The sequence below is a fragment of the Seriola dumerili genome, unplaced genomic scaffold, assembly GCF_002260705.1.
Source record: "Seriola dumerili isolate Sdu_G_001 unplaced genomic scaffold, Sdu_1.0 BDQW01000814.1, whole genome shotgun sequence".
In the NCBI taxonomy this organism is placed as follows: Eukaryota; Metazoa; Chordata; class Actinopteri; order Carangiformes; family Carangidae; genus Seriola; species Seriola dumerili.
This window is the reverse complement of record NW_019175069.1, coordinates 81,251-100,384: the sequence shown is the minus strand read 5'-3', so window position 1 is coordinate 100,384 and position 19,134 is coordinate 81,251. Positions and strand designations below refer to the sequence as shown.

The following is a 19,134-nucleotide window of genomic DNA, read 5'->3' as shown; positions in this document are numbered from 1 at the left end:
ACAGGCGGGTCCCTGGCAGACAGGTGGCGCTGGTTGACCGGCAGTGATGGGTCGGCCAGTCGGGAGGAACAGAAGTTTGTTCTGCGCTGTGTTTTTACGCAGGCGCAGATCATGCTGTTTGTCCAGTTTCGCTGGTTGACTTTTACCTGTGAGAGAGAGGGAGAGAGACTAGTTTCGGTTCGCCGGTGGGAATAAAGAACAACGACCTCCGAACTCCGCTCCGGTCCAGAGGTGATAAGACTTCCCTCCTCCCTTCCCCGGCCCCGTGTGACTCAGGGGTTCCCGTTGCGGAGCGTCGGACGGGATTTCTCCGGGATTTTAGAGTCGGTGCGCAACAGCGAGCCAAGTAGGAGGCAGGTGCACAGGAGAGGACAGGACAGGGGGAGGAGGAGGGCTGCCTGTATTTCCGTGACAGAGTCCTGTCGTCCACACCGGACCGAATGACTGGAAATCAACTGGTTGGCGCCTCTGTGGTCGATCTGTGTTAGTTTCATTAGTATGCGGCTGGAGTCCCCACGCTGCTGCCGACATCCAGCCTGAGGACTGATCGGCAGCCCTGAAGTCTCCGCCGTGCCTGCTGAGTGACTCCTCGCCCCGGGGAGGACGAGGAGGAGGAGGAGGCGGCGGCGGCGGCAGCAGAAGCAGGACCCCGGCTTCAGCGACTGTTGTGTGGAGCAGTCTTCACGGACACAACACGGACCTCCTCGCCTCGTGGATCAGGAAGATGATGGGCTTTCTGCGCCGGACGTTCAGCCGCCGCTCTCGGAGCCGCTTCCAGGCGAGAGACAGGGACGAGCGGGACGGTAAAGGGGGAGGAGGGGGAGGAGGAGGAGGGGTGACCGGGAACCCCCTGCTCCTGGCCCATCAGCAGCAGGTCGTACACGCGCCCGCCGTGGTCGCCGGGGGGGCGTCGGTTCACATCCCTGCGGCCGGGACGGCGAGGACCACCATCACCTGTCGCGTCCTGCTGCTGGACGGCTCGGATGTCAATGTGGATTTGCCTGTGAGTGCGCTGAAGCCTGTCTGGTGTCCTGACAGCGGCTCTGTGTGTTTACACTGGCCGGCCGAGTGTGTAAACAGAGTACATGTAGCAGGACCAGGTGGTAGCCTAGATCAGTGTGTGTCAAAGTGTGGCCCGGGGACCGCGTTGGGACCAGACGGTTCCTGGTGGTCCCCTGCAAAAAGATGACAGGGTTACTGCACATAAATTTAATTTACTGTAATTTATCTAACTGAGTCTGGAGTCAGGGTTGTTTTCAGTTTATGCTCAACTTTTTTGAATTAAAAATATGAGGAGAAACTGCAACTCAGTTTTGGACAGTTTTGATACTAAATACTTCATTTTTCCATAATAAAAGTTTAAGGAAAAACAATCCTGATTGGAGAATATGTTAGAAAAATGTACTCTGTGTTTTGTCCTGTTACACTTTTTTTATTTCCCCATTCATTTAGAAGACATGCAGTTCAAATTAGGGTTCAAACAATTAGCCTAGTCCTTAATGGATTGATGGATTGACAGTGAAGTTTGATGTGAAACTCTTTTCAGCATCTCAAATATGAGGATTTTCTACTTTTCTCTGTTTCTGTCACATTAACTGAATAATTTTGAGTTTTGGGCCCGTGTTCAAACAAAATGAGTAACTTGAATATCTCATAAGGGATCCAGGGCATTGTTTTTGACATTTTGGTGACTAACTAAATAACTAAGCAACAGATTAATCAGTAATGCAAATCACTAATAGTTGCATCCCAAGCTCAAGTCAACGACATGTGTCTGAAATGTGTCAGTTTGGAGTTTGGCACAGATAAGTTTGTCCTTACCAAAGTTTCACAGCCTGTAGTATCATAGTGGCCTATATAGTATGAGTGTGCGTATAGTGTGTGTGTGTGTGTGTGTGTGTGTGTGTGTGTGTGTGTACACTGAGAGGTGCAGCTCCAGATGGTGGTATGATCAGCCAGTTCATCACATTACTTCCCCGTACTGACTGTTGGGAAATCTACAGACCTGAAGCTGCCCCCTCTTTTTTGTTCTTTTACAGCATCTTTCCTTCACGTGCTTCTCTCTCTCTCTCTCTCTCTATCTCTCTCTCTCTCCCTCAGTCTATTTGCCTGTATCTGATCTCAAGCAATCTCCGCTGCCCCCCCCACCTGACTCTCCCTCCTAATCTTCTTTTACACTCCCTCTGAGGCCTTCTCCCTTGCTCATCATCTTACTCTTTCACACTCTGCCTCCTCATCCTCCCTCTTCTTCTCCATTTCCCTCCTGCGCTCCATGTCTCTCTCTATTCCCTGACTCCCTGATCTGATTTACCAAATGTGGGGACTGTGTGTCACAGACAAGTGCTACGAGTGTGTGCAGGGGTAGGTGGGATGATGAGCGAGTACGTGGGCACTCGTGCGTAAGTGGCTTCTTGTGAGATGTTTTCATTTTGAAGGTTGTGTGTGTCACTGAAGCTGTTGCATGCATGCGTCACCTCCTGAAAATGCTCGGCCAGTGAATAGTGGTATAAGGGTGGAGAGTCTTTCTCTTGTCCTACAGGGAGATTACAGCAATAACACAAGGCCATAGCTTCTGCTGAGGTATTACAGCTCCAGCAACAAAATGACACATGGCTTGTCAAGCTGGCAGCTTAGTCACAGGTGTGTTGGAACAAGTTTGTTCATGTCCACTTGTTTTCCCACAGGCATTGATACTGGTGCGCTAAACCGAGCTGAAACTCACCTATTAAAGCTTATTAGTCTGTCACTTCAGGCTGAATGCAGCCAAGACAAAAGGTACAACAGCAGCGGTGAAACATTCACTTCACTGTGAGCGACCGCGTGAGGTCAATTTTGCCTCGTTCATGCTGCTGGTGCATGTGCGCCCATGTGATAGAGGCTATGATTTCAATCAGCCTCTCTAAACTACATGCAGCAGAATGAGCGAGAGCGTTTTCTGTTCCCAATCCTTTAATACCACTGATTTCCTCACACATTCATACACTCACCAGGAAGTTTAGACTGGTTATCAGGATCCAAAGTACAAGGCTGTCATCTTCCTGCACGCCCACCGTGTGTAATATGGGTGAGACGTGGGTGAAGGTCTTCATGTGAGGCTATGACACACATCTGCTCGTAAAGTTTGGGACATTAAGCTGAAAGTTGAGTTAAGTGCCCTGACTTGTGTTCTTGTGTTGTGTGTGTTAATGACAAAAGGCCTGAATAAGGGCCTTTCCCTCAGGGGCTTGTCCTTCTCTTTTTGACCCAGATGCACACGCACACACATCACACACACACACACACACACACACACACACAAAAACAGCCACTTTCACACCTACTACCTCATTTTGCTCCTGTTACGGACACCAGGTCTGTTCCTGAATTACCGGGAAGTGTGTGAGCCACCTGAATAGTGAAACTCAAAATTCAGTTTTAAAGACTCCATTCATCCAGACAAGATAATGTTAGTACAGCAGAAGAAATAAAACAATAAACACACATGCAGCTCGGTTGAAAAATGTTTAACCTTTCATTCTTTTGTTGTAGAGCAAATCCAAAGGCCAGGACCTTTTTGACCAGATCATGTATCACATAGATCTGGTTGAGACAGACTACTTTGGACTGCAGTTCATGGACACAGACCAAGTCTCAGTGAGTAACAAGTGCTTACTTCTATCACAGTAGAGCACAAGCGGATATAACTCTCACTCTCACCTTTTTTTTTATTCTTCTCTCTCCTTTAGCACTGGCTGGATATGTCCAAGCTTATAAAGAAGCAGATCCGAGGTGAGTCCCCCTGTTTGTTCTTGTTAGGCCCACTTGTGCAGGAAAAGGTGCAGTGTGCATGTGGAAGCAGGTAAGTAGGGAGCAGGTGGCGCATTATCAAATGTTGACATGGCGATTAGTATCTGCATTAGAAGGCGTACCCTTGTTTGCTCTCCAACTTGTAACGGTGATAAATTATATGGTGTGTGTGTATGTGTGTTATAGTTCAATGGCTTAAAAAAATCTGATTGATGTTGAAATTAAACAGGAAAGAATTTAAGATTTATGGCCGTGGTGAAAGTGATAGATGGAGTAGATGAGAAGAATAGAATGAACGGATGAGATAAAATGAATAAAGAAGATTTGATTAAATTAATTTTCAATAAATTACATCTCATCTCTCTCCACCTCTTTCTCTTCCTGCAGAGTCCTTATTCACACTTTTCCCTCTGTCCTCACTTCTTTCAGACGGGCCTCCTTACAGACTCTTCTTCAGAGTGAAATTTTACTCATCGGAGCCAAACAACCTGCGTGAGGAATTTACAAGGTAAGAAATCATGCACACAAATCAAACACACACACGCACATATACGTACACACACACACAGTTTTCTCTGGAGCCCAGTGTACAGGTCCAAAGGGGATGTGAGGCTAATTACTTTGCTGCTGTGGGCAGATTCAAATCAAGGCCGAACGGACAGAGACTTGTTAAAGCAAATTATGTGTCAGTGATGAGGAGAAGCCTGTGATCCATCAATTGATTTATGTTCTCCTTCAGTGTAAGGCTCTCACTCTGTTTTTGTTTTTTTTTTGTTTTGTTTTTTGACACCAACAGGTATCTGTTTGTGTTGCAGCTGCGGCAGGACATTCTGTCCGGCAAGTAAGTTTCTTTGTCACCGTTTATGCGTACATATGTCACATGCAGAAATTGTTTGGGAAAACATTGTGACAGATGTTTATTTACAGACATGTAAATATACAATACACAAACACAGTATGGAGGTGTCTTAGCATATTACGAGCCCAGAACAAACAGTACCTGGAGAAGGGAGAGATGGGAGAGGTATGCTTGATGTGAATAAGTCTGAACAAAGAATCATGACGATCCATCCAGTTGTTGTTGAGACATTTCACACAAAAAACCTCTACAGGTGAAGTGAACGGATGTCCCAAGTCAGTATGATTCATCATCTGGGGACCATGAATGTCTGTACAACATTTCGTATCCATCCATCTGATAGTTGTTGATCAATATGGTGAAGTCAGGTCATGTCACATAACCAATGTTTCTTAAAAAAAAAGATGATGCATTGTGGACAATATGGAGTTAAATTGAAATCTAAGATCTAATCTCTGTCTACTGTAAATAGAAATTTGACCTTGTAATGTAAGATGAAGCTGCTCTGTGGAGTATGAGTGAATGCATTTGAAATGAGCTCTGAAAAGTCTTAGCTAGCAGTGAGTACTGACATAATTTTGTGAATACATAAATATACAAGTCTGTGGTGCATTAATAGCAAAGACAGTTAAAGCAATAAGTAAATGAAAAGTGCGGAATGAATGCATGGCTTTTTATTCTCGGACCGTAACCTTAAATTCTCATGCATATAAATGAACCCACCGTAACTGAAACAAAGGAGAACCTTCACCTTAAATTATGTGTCTCTCCTCATGAGGACAAAACAAGTTCCCGCTAGTCATTTTCTGGTAATTCCCCCTCATTTGTGAGCACATCTGGATCTCACAAGTAGCATTAAAACTGCTATACGCACACCCACCTGTGGGAGTGTACACACAGGTCACCTACTCTAGAGTTTGGGGGACTTCTGTACAGTGGAGTCTGCTTCTTCAACAAAAACACAAACCTGTGTGCACAAGCACACTCTCAGACAGTGTATTACCCCTCTCTCTCTCCTCCTGGCTCTATCTGGGCCACAGATCCCCAGAGTCCAGCTCTATTATAAAGCTCAAGATCAGGAACAGCAGAGTGCTGCCTATTTTAGGAAAAGGGTTGCTCCTCTCCTCCTTGACACACACACACACACACACACATCTGTGCACACACACACACACACACACACACACACACACACGCACACAAACACACACACACACACACACAGTGTAGGTCATTCAGATGCTGTTATGTCTTTCTGACACATGATAACATGTACACATCACTCCATGGATAGGGCCGTGTGCTTGATTTTGGAAGTGTGTGTAAATGCACTCACACTGAAAACAGCTCATCATCTGTGTCTCTTTTTATCACTCTTCAGACTGAAGTGTCCGTATGATGTCTCAGTAGAGCTTGCTGCCTATTGTTTACAAAGTAAGTAGACTTCACATACTCATTTATATTATTTGTATCATGTATCCATTTATATTTACAGTTATAGTAAGAGGTTTCTCCTCTCACAGGACCACACTGGTAGTGTTACATGTTTAGCCCAGTAACTACAGATCATTCCTATTACTGCTACCTGTTTTCCAAAGCATATACAAAGCTTTTACATTAATTATGTTGGATTTTACCTTTCTGGAAGCAGTTCATTTCCATTCATTTCATTTGGATATGAAAATCTTGCATATTTGAAACTTGAAACATTTATTTACTTCCTTGCTGTTGCAGAAACCAAAAAGTAAGACATCCATATCTCAAATCAAACCCAGGAGACAAAAGATAAGCAAAAATGGATTCTGTGAAAAGTACAATATGAGTTTGTTGGTTCCTTGCATTAGAAAGGTTGGCTTTCTGTGGCTTGTTCTCAAATCTAAGATGTCAACGCTTAAAAGCACCAACAAGGACATTTTTTCAAAACACTGTTAAGTAACACCAATTACATACTCCAAGTAGATTATTCATGTCAAACATGTCTTTAGTCTACAATTAGATGTTCATACACTGTGGTGCAGCTGTTTGAAGATGCAGGAATTTGCCGTGTTAAAATAAGACTCTGTTCCCGCTACACAACCACTGTGACTACAAGTGACAATTATTGCATAATGGTAAATGGTAAAACAATTAAAAAAAATAGCAGCACAAGTAGAGAAGAGCTTTATAGATCTGCACTAAGAATACACAAGCTTTGTTGTAGACTTTATAAGTTTGACAGCATGTTGTGTGTGTGTAATGTCTTACAGGTCTATGCTCAATATGTTTTTGTGTGTACCCTCATTCAGGTGAGCTGGGAGACTGTGATCCCTTGGATCACTCTCCTGAGCTGGTGTCTGAGTTTCGTTTCACTCCCAAACAGAGCGAGGCCATGGAGGCGGACATCTTCAGCCAGTGGCTGGAGCTCAGGTGAGACATAACATTTCCTCACATGCATCTGGATTAGTTGCAACGATACTTCTGCTGCGTTAAAGCAACTCACTGATTTGGCCTGAGCAGTTCTCTCTCCTCGCTGGGGCAAACAGGTGAGCACTGAGCAGAAAAGGAAGTCGGTGTGCTGCTGCCTATCAGTGTTTCCACCGACGATGATGTCTAAATTTCACTGTCCCTCCGTTCTCTCCTCCTCCGCCTCGGCCTCGCTCTCACTGGTCTGTGTGAAGGATTAAAGGATTAATCCCTGGAGGGTCTTGATTGATTCCAGGCAGTATTTAACCCAGCCGCGCTCTGATTGCTCCCATCTCGGATTAGATTACACACACATATGCTACGCTTCACCAAGCCACACAAGGACGAACCCACACTGAGTTCACAGTCATTCTTATGCACAAAATCAAGACTGAGTCAAGGATGATGCAGCCAGATAGTTACTCACCGAGTATTTCCCTTAGAGCTAACACCAGACACCAGTAGAGTACTGTTGTTAGTGATAGTTTTCTTTTTCAGGGTGAGCTGCAAGTGTCAGAGCTGCGGTGATGGAGGGGGGTTATATTTTCGTTGTGACAACTCTTCATGGTGTCTTATTTTAAATCTTCAGGGGAAAGAGCCCGTCTCAAGCAGAGATTTCTTTTCTCAACAAATGCAAGTGGCTGGAACTTTACGGAGTAGATATGCACTTTGTCAAGGTGTGTGAATGTGTTTTACTGTCACAAATATCACTTAATATGTGTCAGCACATTACAAGAGCGCTAAAGGTGTGTGTGTTTTGTATTCAGGGCAGAGATGGAGGAGAATATGCACTAGGTCTCACTCCTACTGGTATCTTAGTATTTGAGGGCTCCAACAAAATCGGCCTCTTCTTTTGGTAAGTACATCAAACATATCTGGTGTGGGGTGACAACAGATGTGTGGGGTGTGGGGTGACTTAAGGCGATTTCCAATTTTTTGTACACTTAAGTAAAAAACAACATTTTCATTAACAGCATTATATGTTACATTTTCAAACTCATCACACACAATGATAAAAAAAATAAGCAATAAACGTAAGAATATTCTTCTTCTTCTAATAACATGACAGCATGACACAGTTAGTCGCTGTTAGTAGTAAAGCAATACGCTTTCTGGCTCCTGACTTTTCCAGGGACACAGCAGTAATTGTTTATGTGAATTACAGCTGAAATGATTAGTCAATTAATCAGTCATCAAAAGAATTACCTGCAACTATTTTGATAATCGATAAATAGTTTTAGTAATTTTCAAGGTAAAAATCATAAAAAAGAAATGTCAAATAATATCTGGTTCAAACCTGAAACTGGAAACTGTTTCTGTTTGTTTTATATGATAGTAAACTGAATATTTTGGGTTTTGAAGTTTTGGTTGAACAAAATAAGACACAACTTTGGATTGTTTTTGACATTTCATAGACTAAATTATTTATTGAGTATTGAAAAAATAATTGGTAGATTAATGATAATGAAAATTATTGTTAGTGTCAGCTCAAATATGAAAAAGTTTAATATCAATCTGCAGCAACATAACGTAAAACTGCTTTTTAATTGTTTTTTATGATGGTTCACTTTGACGTCAGTTGGTTGGTTTGATGGAGACAGACATGATGGTGGGGTATCATGACAAACAAAAGCCCTTTGGATGAACAACGTCCTGAAAAAACACTCACACTTAAGGCACTAATACAGAGTCCTTGGTTGCCTTGTCTGTTTGTGTGTCTTTGTATGTTATCTAGGCCCAAAATCACTCGCCTGGACTTTAAAAAGAGTCGACTCACGTTGGTTGTGGTGGAGGACGATGATCAGGTTCGTATCCTGCCACCAACAGATGCCTAGACACAAACATCCTCAGGCGCTCAGCTGAAAGGCGACTAACAGTCTTTGTTTGTTTTTTGTTTTTCTCCTGATTGTGCAGGGGCGGGAGCAGGAGCATACGTTTGTGTTCCAGCTGGCCAGCGCCAAGAGCTGCAAACACCTGTGGAAGTGTGCTGTGGAGAGCCATGCCTTCTTCCGACTAAGACAACCAGCCACAGGCAAAGCCAGCCGCAGCGACTTCACACGACTCGGGTCCCGCTTCAGATTCAGGTAGAGCACGGTGACCAGCTCCTTAACAACTGAACGTTTCTCACTGACTGTAGATACCCGACTGAAAAAGGATAATACGAGTTGGCTCACTCAGGGAGTTGTGGCCAGCACTTGTGCCAGCATATGGGGAATAGTGTGTCACATAAAACAGAGCTTTTGTATCTATGGTTACAGTGTATCTATGGTTACGTGGATCTGTTCCTATGGTGACCGAGATATTCCCTTCATATTGTTTGTTTTCAGAGATGGTCAGAGCAAATTCTCACACTTGAAGGGCACTTCCTGTCATTTGTTGGAGCAGCTGAACAAAGCAGTGTGAAGTCTGTTTCACATTAGAATAAGTGGATAAACACTCAAGTTACAGGTGGTAGAAATAAAAACAGGAACACATGTACACTGTAATGTGATCCAGTATGATAAACATACCAATGTCACTTATGTGGAACTTCAAATTAATTTCATAACAGAAATTAAATGAGCAATTGAGTATGCTCAAGAAAATATATTAAAAGCAAAAAAGTAATACATTTCAAGACAGTTAAATAATTTTTCCTGATGGTGGCACAATAACATTTGTCTACATTTTAAAACCTTCAAAAGTATATATTTCTTTACATCCTTTTAGCTTAAATTCTTCGGCAGAGAAATAAACCCTATAACTGCAGCCAGCCTGTGGTGTGCTCCCTGTATCGTAATAACGTCTGTACTTTTCACACTCCTCTGTGTTTCTGTGTCAGTGGTAAGACAGAATATCAGGCCACTCACGGAGGCAGACTGAGGAGAGCCAGCACGTTCGAGAGAAGGCCGAGCAAGCGATACCCCTCCCGCACACATTCGCTGGGCAAAGGTGGGTCTTATCAGCGTGTACAAAACGCTGATGACTAACAGTGCATGTTTATTTCCTTTACGTGCTTGCACATGTAATCATAAAGGTCACATACTGTTTTAATTCAGTGTATTTTAACTTCAACTTGCTGTGTCACGTTCCTTCTTCGTCAAAAGCACCCGCTGTACTCTTCAGTCCTCCATAATTCCCACCTTCTGTCAGCTACAGTGGTCTCACAGGCGTACATACATAACTGATCGAGTGCCGACTGCATTTACTCTGAGACCGCCAGTGTCCATGTCCAAACACCTTTTATTTAGTCGATGTCTGAACAGCCATTCAGCCCTGGAATACAAAAATGGATGAAGAGTGAAGTGAGGGCTGAAAAATCAGACTTAAACTCCATAACCCCTGAGGAAAAACACAAATAAATGAAGTTAACAGACAAGCTTACGGTGTTGTTCTCCATTTCTCTCTGTCAGTTGCCATTTCTCCAGCCAAGCCCCCACATATCAGGTAAAACGCACACACACAAATACACCCATGAGTATACAAAATACTCACATGCTCATTCATGTTACTGTACTTGTGAGGACATTCCATCTATTTCATTCATTCCTTATCCCCTAACCTTGACCTTAATCCACATAACGGCTTGGATAATCTTAACGCTAACACTAAAATAGCCCTTTGTAAAAGAGAAGTAAAATGTCCTCACTTTGTAGCTTTTTTCAACACCGCTACATAAAGAAATAAACCTTTTCAGTTAGTTTGTTAATCTGCTATTAATGATTGTTGTCATTCTTTTCCCAGCTCTCACGCCAGCCCTGATCCCAGCCTGCATCCAGTGAGTGACCTCAGATAACCCACTTTCATGCAAACGCACAGACACACATGCCGCAGCCACTGATCTGGCTTCGCCCTTGTGACAACATTTAATTTCAGCATCTCTTCAATCCCTCTCCTCTCCTCTCCTCCCCTCTAGTACCAGCGCAACATTCCTATTGGCCACGAGCCGTGGCACACGCCCCACCCCGCTCTCACACCTCCAGTTTACCTGCAGCCCTCCGGACACACGCCACCACACAGGTAAGACCACTGACCACACACACACACACACACACACACACAGAGGAGGGAAGGGTTTAGAGATTCCCGAGGACGTGGTCTTAGGACAAGTTTCTATTTTTAGACAAAGTCATTCATCTCACTGTCTCTGTTTTGGTACTCAACATTATCTGTGTTTCATCACACTCCATGTCACTCATACACCTCATAAGTCTGTTTGTCTGTATGTCTACCCCCCATACTCGTGTATGTGTGTGTGTGTGTGTGTGTGCGTGTGTGTGTGTGTGTATATGTGTGTGTGTGTGTGTGTGTGTGTGTGTGTGTGTGTGATGTCCATCTCCTTGTCATGTTCAGGCCTTCTGTTGAGGCTGCGAGTCCTGTGTCCAGTCATCCTCCCATCCCGGAGCGAAGCAGCAGCACCGTTCGGGGACCCATGAGTGTGGTTTACAGGGACAAAGTCATGACCGCACTTTGACCTCTGTTTGTTCTGGGAATCTGTTCCAAACCCAGACTCATAACACTAAAGCTAACACAGGCTGGTGCCCCAAAGAGAGAAGCTCTGTTGATGGACTCAACAGAAAAAAAAAAAGTTGTCCCCATCACCATCATCACTTCTGTCTTCATCCATTTTTGACTTTCCCTCCCTCTTTAAATAAGGGCAAAACACCTTTTCACGTCAACCAGAGGTTTTCAAACTGTGAGGCAAAGGGCCGAGACATGAGGCAGAGATACTGTGTGAGGTGAAAGGGCCAAGCGCGTGCATGCTGGTGTTCTGAAAACAACGGGAAGTTATTTATTTTAATTTGGCCCGATTATCAACACGCAGCAGTGGCTGTGACGCACAGCTCATGGAGGCAGTTGAGGTACTTTAAAAACCTGATATCTGCAATTTGCACCAAAAGTCTCAATGAGTCAATGGACATAATACACATATTTTTAGATTTAGTGTGTCATTAATTTTCTGATGATATCATTATCCTCTATTGTGAATTGAAAACTTTAAATGCTTATATCTCCAGAACTTGCCTGAGTTTTAGGTTTTCTTTAGTATCAAAGTAATCCAGTGATAGCTATCTGTACATACATGGGCACATTGCAAACATGAACCTCAAATGGGGAATTCAGCGTAATCTAACGGTGCCAGAATGTAAACAAATATAAGCAAAAAAAACAAACAAAAAAACAGTGCTCATGTTGTAGCCAACCGCTAACTCACTCACTTAATAGCAACACTGTACTTCCTGTTAACACCCTGGGGCCCCGTAATTGTGTGAATTTTCCAAAAGTTAGAGCTTAATTATCTCCCAAGTTGAAATAAGACAAAGACTGATTAGTCTTTGGTTTTTCATGTTGCACTTTATTGCTCAGTGTGTCTTAACATGGTTGTTATATTTCTTAAACGCTGACTCTCTCCTCTATCCATTCACATACACACACACACCAGTCAGCCACAACATTAAAACTGGTAACTGGCTTTAATGTTGTGGCTGATTCTTTTAAAACTGCTGATATAGACTAAAAGACAACAATGGGACACAAATAAGATAAATAAGGTTTAATAGCTTTGTGCCTTGGTTTGCTTGTGAACATTTACATGTATTTGTGATTTGTGTTTCAATTGCACTCTGTGTTTACTAGAAGTTCTCAAATCTGCCGCTAGATTTATCCTTATGCCTTAGAAATCTTATGACAGCTAATTTATCAAAATCACTTTATGTAGACTTGAATAAAGTGATGTGAGTGTTGAATAGGGTAATTCTCTAACAGGTGAAAGGGGGTCCAGTTAAGCACATACTGTATGCTGGTTTAGGGATTAAGCTGCTTTATGTATAGATCAGTGTGAAATAGAAAACCTGCGTATGTTGTGTTTGTGCTTTCCAAGTGAGGCTGTTGAATAAACTTAACATTAATTGTGTGTCAGGTTATGGATTAACTAAATCAAACAACTGTTTACAGAAAATGTGGCCAAGGTTTTCTCGTGTGTTGCCTTTTACTCTGCGATGTTTACTCGAATCACATGATGCCTTTAGGGATATCTCTTTATTGCTTTTCAAATAAACAAAATGTTTGTAATTGCAAAAAATCTAACATCTGCAAGGATCTGTCTTTCATTGTTTTATCATTTAAGCCCAGTTGTAATGGTCATTTACTGTCTTTTTCAGCATCTATAGTGGGATGATTCTTGTTGATGAGTATGCTTTAGAAACTTGAGTCATGAAGTCAGAATGATTGAAAGTTAGATATTAATGATTTATTAGAACTATTATAGTTGGTAGAAAAATTGAATGTTGTTAGGAGGGGGGGGCTTGTTTTGATTAGCCTACATGTCATCTTCAGTTTCCCTCTGAGTGGTCCCGCCTCAGACCATCAGTTCAGCATTGAGGAGAATGAGACTTCGTATTCTGGCAAGATCCACCACCATCACCGACGCCACACACACAGCCACGACACGCTCTGTCACACACACACCAAGAACAGTGAGTACTCTCAGCCTGAGGAGGAGCCGTCCAAACAGTGTCTGTCTGCAAATCTGTCATATGTCTAGATCGTACGCTAATGCTCTTTTCATGTTCAGCGCTGTATGTTGGTCAGCAGGCAGCTCATCCAAATCACAAACAAGCCATAGTTTCCCACTCACATTTTTTTCAAGACAACAGTCATGTGCCCAATATAACACTGGAACAGGTTCTGCTTGCTGCAATCATCGCTCCCGTTCAAAGTGGCCATTAAAGGACCCCTCCCCAGTGCAATACCAGTGTAAGTGATGGAGAGACAAATTTTGCACACAGTGGTCAGTATGAACATGAGAAATGATAACAGCGAGCAAAACCCGTTTCAATGTTCATATGGGTTCCAGAGAATTGTTTTAAACCGGCCTAAAAAAAATGTGAACCTGTCAGTTAATTCTTTATCCTTTAGTGGCATCTAGCCATGTAGATAGTTTTGGTTTTGTTTGGACACAGAAATATCCACAGCTTTGACTTCTGCCATTAATCCAATAGATGGATATACATACATATATATATATATATGCTATAAGTATATAATATGATTATCCTCAAACCTCAGTGTGGACAGTTTTCACCAAGACAAAATTGTAAAAGTTGTTGAAAGTAAGATCTGTTTGTCACCCAGAATATTTGGGAAAATGTCTCTGCATAGTGAAGTTGCTGTTTTTCCATTCATTCACCTCTGTTGGACTGAGGTTGTGGCAGATACAGTATGGCTAGATACCACAAGAGTACAGTGGGAAACTACGTTTTTGTGATTTGTATGAACTGCCCCTTTTTATTAACATATTTTCTTTCTTTCTTTCTTTCTTTCTTTCTTTCTTTCTTTCTTTCTTTCTCACTTCTCTTCTTTCTCTTTGAGTCTGAAGAAAGAACAAAGTTGCCTATAAAATATTATGTGTGTACAATATCATTAAACTTTGTGTATATTAGAACGACGAGCTCCTCCCTGCCCAGCGGATGAGTTGGACATCTCTCAGTCTCTGCTCAAGGCTCTGGAGTCAGACAGCGATTCTCCTCCCTGGCCCTCATTGCACATCAACATGGACAACAAGGTCAGACACATTTCCAACACACTGTTGTTCTATTCTGCTTACGTAAAGAGGCGTTACCCAGGTCTTCTTACTGCCCTGCTTGTTCCCCCTGGCAGGGAGAGGAGAAGCAGCTGTCTGAAAAGTCTTTGCACCCTCCTGCCTCCCCGGTGATCATCCCTGACCACCTTAAATGTAACATCCTCAAAGCCCAGATGGAGGCAGCTTTCAGGGTGAGTTGATGGAGCTCTGTGTACTGTGCTGCGTATCTAACAGCAATGCAGACAAGAGGCTAAATATTTTCATCCTTCTCTCCTCCAATATGAAGAAGGAGGCTCCAACAACACCCAGAGGAAAGAACTCAAATGAGACCCTCAATGACAGGTCAGTGGTCTTACACTACCTTCACATGCTTATGTTTCTACACATGAGTAGCTGAGACTAACTCTCCATATATTAACTGGTCTTCAGGTACCAGAGCTCATCCCAAGACTCAGCTGCATCCAGTCTGACTGCAGACAAGACGCCCCACCGGCAAGACCGCAACCCAACGCCAGAGAGGCTGCAACCCAAAGCTAACCCAAGCAGCAACCGCAGGAAACGACTGGTCAGACAGTTCAGCTTGTGAGTACACACCACCTTTGATTACTGTTGAAGGGACAGAGCTCAGAGAGCAACACTTGAGCTTCTATGAGTGGGAAATTGCACTCCTGAAACAAATACTCCACAGAGTACTTGAAGCAAAAGCATTGCTATCTCCGCCCTTTGAAAATTACATTTTGTTCAGAGCAGTCTGCAGGTCATGTAAGTCATACAGTCTCTCAATTTATTTTGCTCGTCAGTAACCATGAAGATGAAGATAATCTGCCAGAGGCACTTGCAGCCATCTCCTCCCAGAGTACAGGAAAGTCAGGCTCTAGCAGCTCATTGGACAAACAGATACAGCCCTCCATATACCCACAGGTAAATACACACACACACACACACACACACACACACACACACACACACACACACACACACACACACGTTTGTTTAGTGCACTTCACTCCACTTATGGGGGGATTAATTCAGTCTTTCAGTGTTATCTGTAAGTAAACAGAGATATGTCTTTGTGTGCGTATATACTAATGTGTATTCCAGGTGGATAATATGCCAGCACTGGAGCTGGGTAGTCCATGCTGTCCCTCTCCTTCACCTTCCCCCCACTTGTCCCCTTCTTACTACCGTAGCTCCATTCCTCACCTGGCCCCTTACCTTTCTGCCCATAATGACAGGTAACACACTTCTACTCTGCTCTTTGGGACACGTTTATACACTGGTTTTCTACCAGTGAAACTATGTACATTTACACTTGCATTTACTTGAGTATTTTCCATTTCCATTTCATGTTCCTTTATACTAATTTAATTACTCGACTACATTTATTTGACGGTTGTAGTTACTTTTCACATGAAGATATTACATAAAAACAAATGATTAGTTTAATGAAATGCAAGGCATTGTTAGATATAAACCACTGGTTTCCAGCGGATGGTTTCATTTAAATAACTGCTTGAGGTCCAAATATTTCACAAAAATGAGGATAACCCTGTGGTGCAGACATGACATAGAAATGTGTAATTTTGGTTTTTGAAAAAACTATCTTTATGTCTAACTGGTGAGGTAGCATACCCACTTCTTATAACAGACAAACAATCAGTTTTGATGCGTCAACATTTTAGTAACAAAGTCTGTTACTGAGCCTGTAATCTAAATAAGACAGTAGCGAAATCACAAATTACCAAGATAAACTAGTCCTGCTGAAAGCTAATAGCCTATAGCTTAGCAGAGAAGCCTGCTGTCTCTGTAGCCTCTGACTGCTGAAATTCACATCATTTAAAGTGGTTAAGCATTTTAAAGATTAATTTACTAAACTAGCTCATGAATTCAAATGGACGAGAGTTTAAGAAGAAACAAGAACATGTAACAAGAACTTGTTTGTAGATGTTTTTTCCCTGAAGCCTTTAAATAGTCCAAACATAAAATGTAGTCACTGAAAAAGGTTTTATGTAACATCTGTGACAGTGATTTATGACCAGCCTAAAAAAATTTACAAGTAAGGTTTTACAAATTTTACAGTTTTTTAACTTCTTTGTCTCTGTAGTTACTGCTTATTTCCTTTGTGATGCAGAAATGTCTTACCTTGTATATGTTGTTTATATTGTTGTAAAACTGCTTTTATGCTGCCATTTTCCTTGAAAACTGCATTTCATTCTCAATGAGACTTTTACCAGGTTACATAAAGGAAACTTAATTGTTTAAACTTGTTGTAATGATAAGTTTGTATGCTTGTGTGTGTGTTTAGCGGAGAGGAAACAAGGTTGGACAGAGAGAAGATACTAAGAGCCCTCCTGATGACGGAGCTCTGAGACCTTGACCCTTGACCCCCGTGACAGACAAAAACAGGTGTTAACTGGAAGTGTAAAAAGAAGTCCCAAAGTCGTTGGCTGCAATCAACATTTGTATATTTGCATAAAACGTTCAGCAGTTATAAATATATATTTGCATAAAGCCAATTGTTATATTTGCTTAAATGTTATTTTAGAAGAACGGTTCTTTATATTCATCAAACTGAAACTGTATAAACTATAAGTGAGATAGAATGAAATGGACTCACTAGTTAACTGACTTACTCACACACACAATACAGACAAGCTACAGATATGACTGGTGCTGCCTGCATGATACCTATATCACAAGATGAAATGTTTGTCTGATTTGCATTGGGGTTATGTTTAGGTTTTTCCGTGATTTCATCATCACTGTGTCCACGTTGATGCCTAAACTGTGTTTCAGACAGCGACTGTTGAAGCATTGAGCTAAACACTTTAAAAAAGCACTGCTGAAGTGGAAAGTCACTTCACTTTCTAATCAGTTTCTTCAAAATGTAAATAGACATTGTAATAAATATGCTGATACTGTAACAGAGCAGGCACTGTAAATGCTTACTTCCTTATTGTATTTATTCTTATTCTTCAGACATCCACTTTGACATGCCAAAACATGCGCAGCATTTGAGGTTGAAGAAACTTCCTGAACAGAGTGAAAATGAATTGTGACGAGGTGTTGAGACTGGATTGTACTGCGACTGTGAAGCTGCAGTCTCAATCTGTCCACTAGAGGGAGACAAATGTGCAGACACTGCTCCTGTAGCGCCAGTGTGACAGGTTGTCATGACGAACAGATCATGGATCACTTTGCTTAATTTTTTTTTTTACATGCAGTTTGTGTTTTCATCACAGGTCAAGTGAAAAACTGTTCTCAGATGTCAAGTTCCTGGAAATTTGGTATCAGTAAGCATGACCCTGCTGCTCGGCTTTCTTTTGTCACAACCACATCTGAGGCAGCATATGATCTGCTGCTGTACTGTATGTGTTGAGTTGTTCCTGCCCTCAGTTGGATCTTAATAAAAGCCACATCATCGGTTTGACAACTCTGTAGCAGCATCTTTGGTCTCTGCACTTACATGGGAATGTGGATCGGCCTCGCCCTGCGTGGCTAAGTGTGGATAAGTGTTAAGGGTGTATGAAGGCCTAACCCACCCAGTGAGGGAATGTTGTTATAAAGAATATAACTGATTTATCTGCCTCTACACACCTGTTAGGTACAGAACAATGAGTCAGCCAGTAATTACACCTCTACTCTGTCCTTCAGTGAACCACTGAGTGCTAGATAATTCATCTTCAAGTCACAGTGCAGCAGCAGACAGGCTCTGGTATTAGCAAGAGAGTGTGCATTAATGCCTTTATAACTGAACAAATTAATGTGGATTTGACAGAAATACTCATGTGGGCAAGACAGTAAACAAGATCATCAATGGGAGGGAGCATGAACCTTATGTTTGGGGTTTTAGGGTTTACATTGACCAAATCACACAGGAGTGGAATATGCAATTGCCAAAATGATGGTTAACATTATAAATGGTGCATCTGGTTTCTCTATTTTTTTAACCAAAAGCTTCTAAATTAACATTTAAAACCACAGTCACTGATTAAATAAATGAGACACAAGCTCTGTGGCTGCTGACTTTCATTATATTAATTAACAGCTAAGGGTATATGACACTTTTAACTTCACGGTGGTGCTATTGTAACTTGGTATAAACTATAAAGTACAGACAACAGTGAAACATTTTTTTAGAGAGACAATGTTAAATTTGACTACACTCCCTTTAGCAAAAAAAAAGAATACATAACCACCCCCTCTGTCTGTCCACACCTCCCCCACAGTTCCTAATATCCTTTGGATTATACTTAATCAAAGACGCAATTATTTTTCAATTCAAATGCTTCTTCTAATCTATAATAAACTCAAAATTCTAATATGCAAATTTTAATTTTAAATGAAACAAACACTTTAAACTGGGATAAAGTGGTTGCACTTATCCCAGGATTAGCACTTCACATGGGAACAATTTCTTAAAATTATGAAACTATATAACATGCTGCTTTCCCCCCACAGTAGACAACATATATCAGTAAACTCT

The 19,134-nt window shown here is 42.0% G+C and overlaps 1 protein-coding gene across 2 annotated transcripts; it reads left to right on the top strand.

The window, feature by feature from the left end:
- Nucleotides 1-704: 704 nt before the first annotated feature.
- Nucleotides 705-18,055, top strand: epb41l4b (erythrocyte membrane protein band 4.1 like 4B). Of its 2 annotated transcripts, XM_022766154.1 has the most exons (23): nt 705-1,003; nt 3,529-3,633; nt 3,726-3,768; nt 4,216-4,294; nt 4,583-4,627; nt 6,027-6,079; nt 6,931-7,051; nt 7,677-7,764; nt 7,855-7,943; nt 8,823-8,892; nt 9,002-9,171; nt 9,909-10,018; nt 10,480-10,513; nt 10,811-10,844; nt 10,983-11,086; nt 13,403-13,542; nt 14,509-14,630; nt 14,726-14,839; nt 14,935-14,990; nt 15,078-15,230; nt 15,449-15,569; nt 15,750-15,883; nt 16,954-18,055. In XM_022766154.1, the coding sequence occupies exons 1-23, from the start codon at nt 725-727 to the stop codon at nt 17,015-17,017; spliced, it is 2,328 nt and encodes a 775-aa protein (XP_022621875.1). In that variant the 5' UTR covers nt 705-724; the 3' UTR covers nt 17,018-18,055. The 2 variants fall into 2 exon arrangements, with proteins under 2 accessions (XP_022621875.1, XP_022621876.1); XM_022766155.1 differs by lacking the exon at nt 15,750-15,883.
- Nucleotides 18,056-19,134: the final 1,079 nt, after the last annotated feature.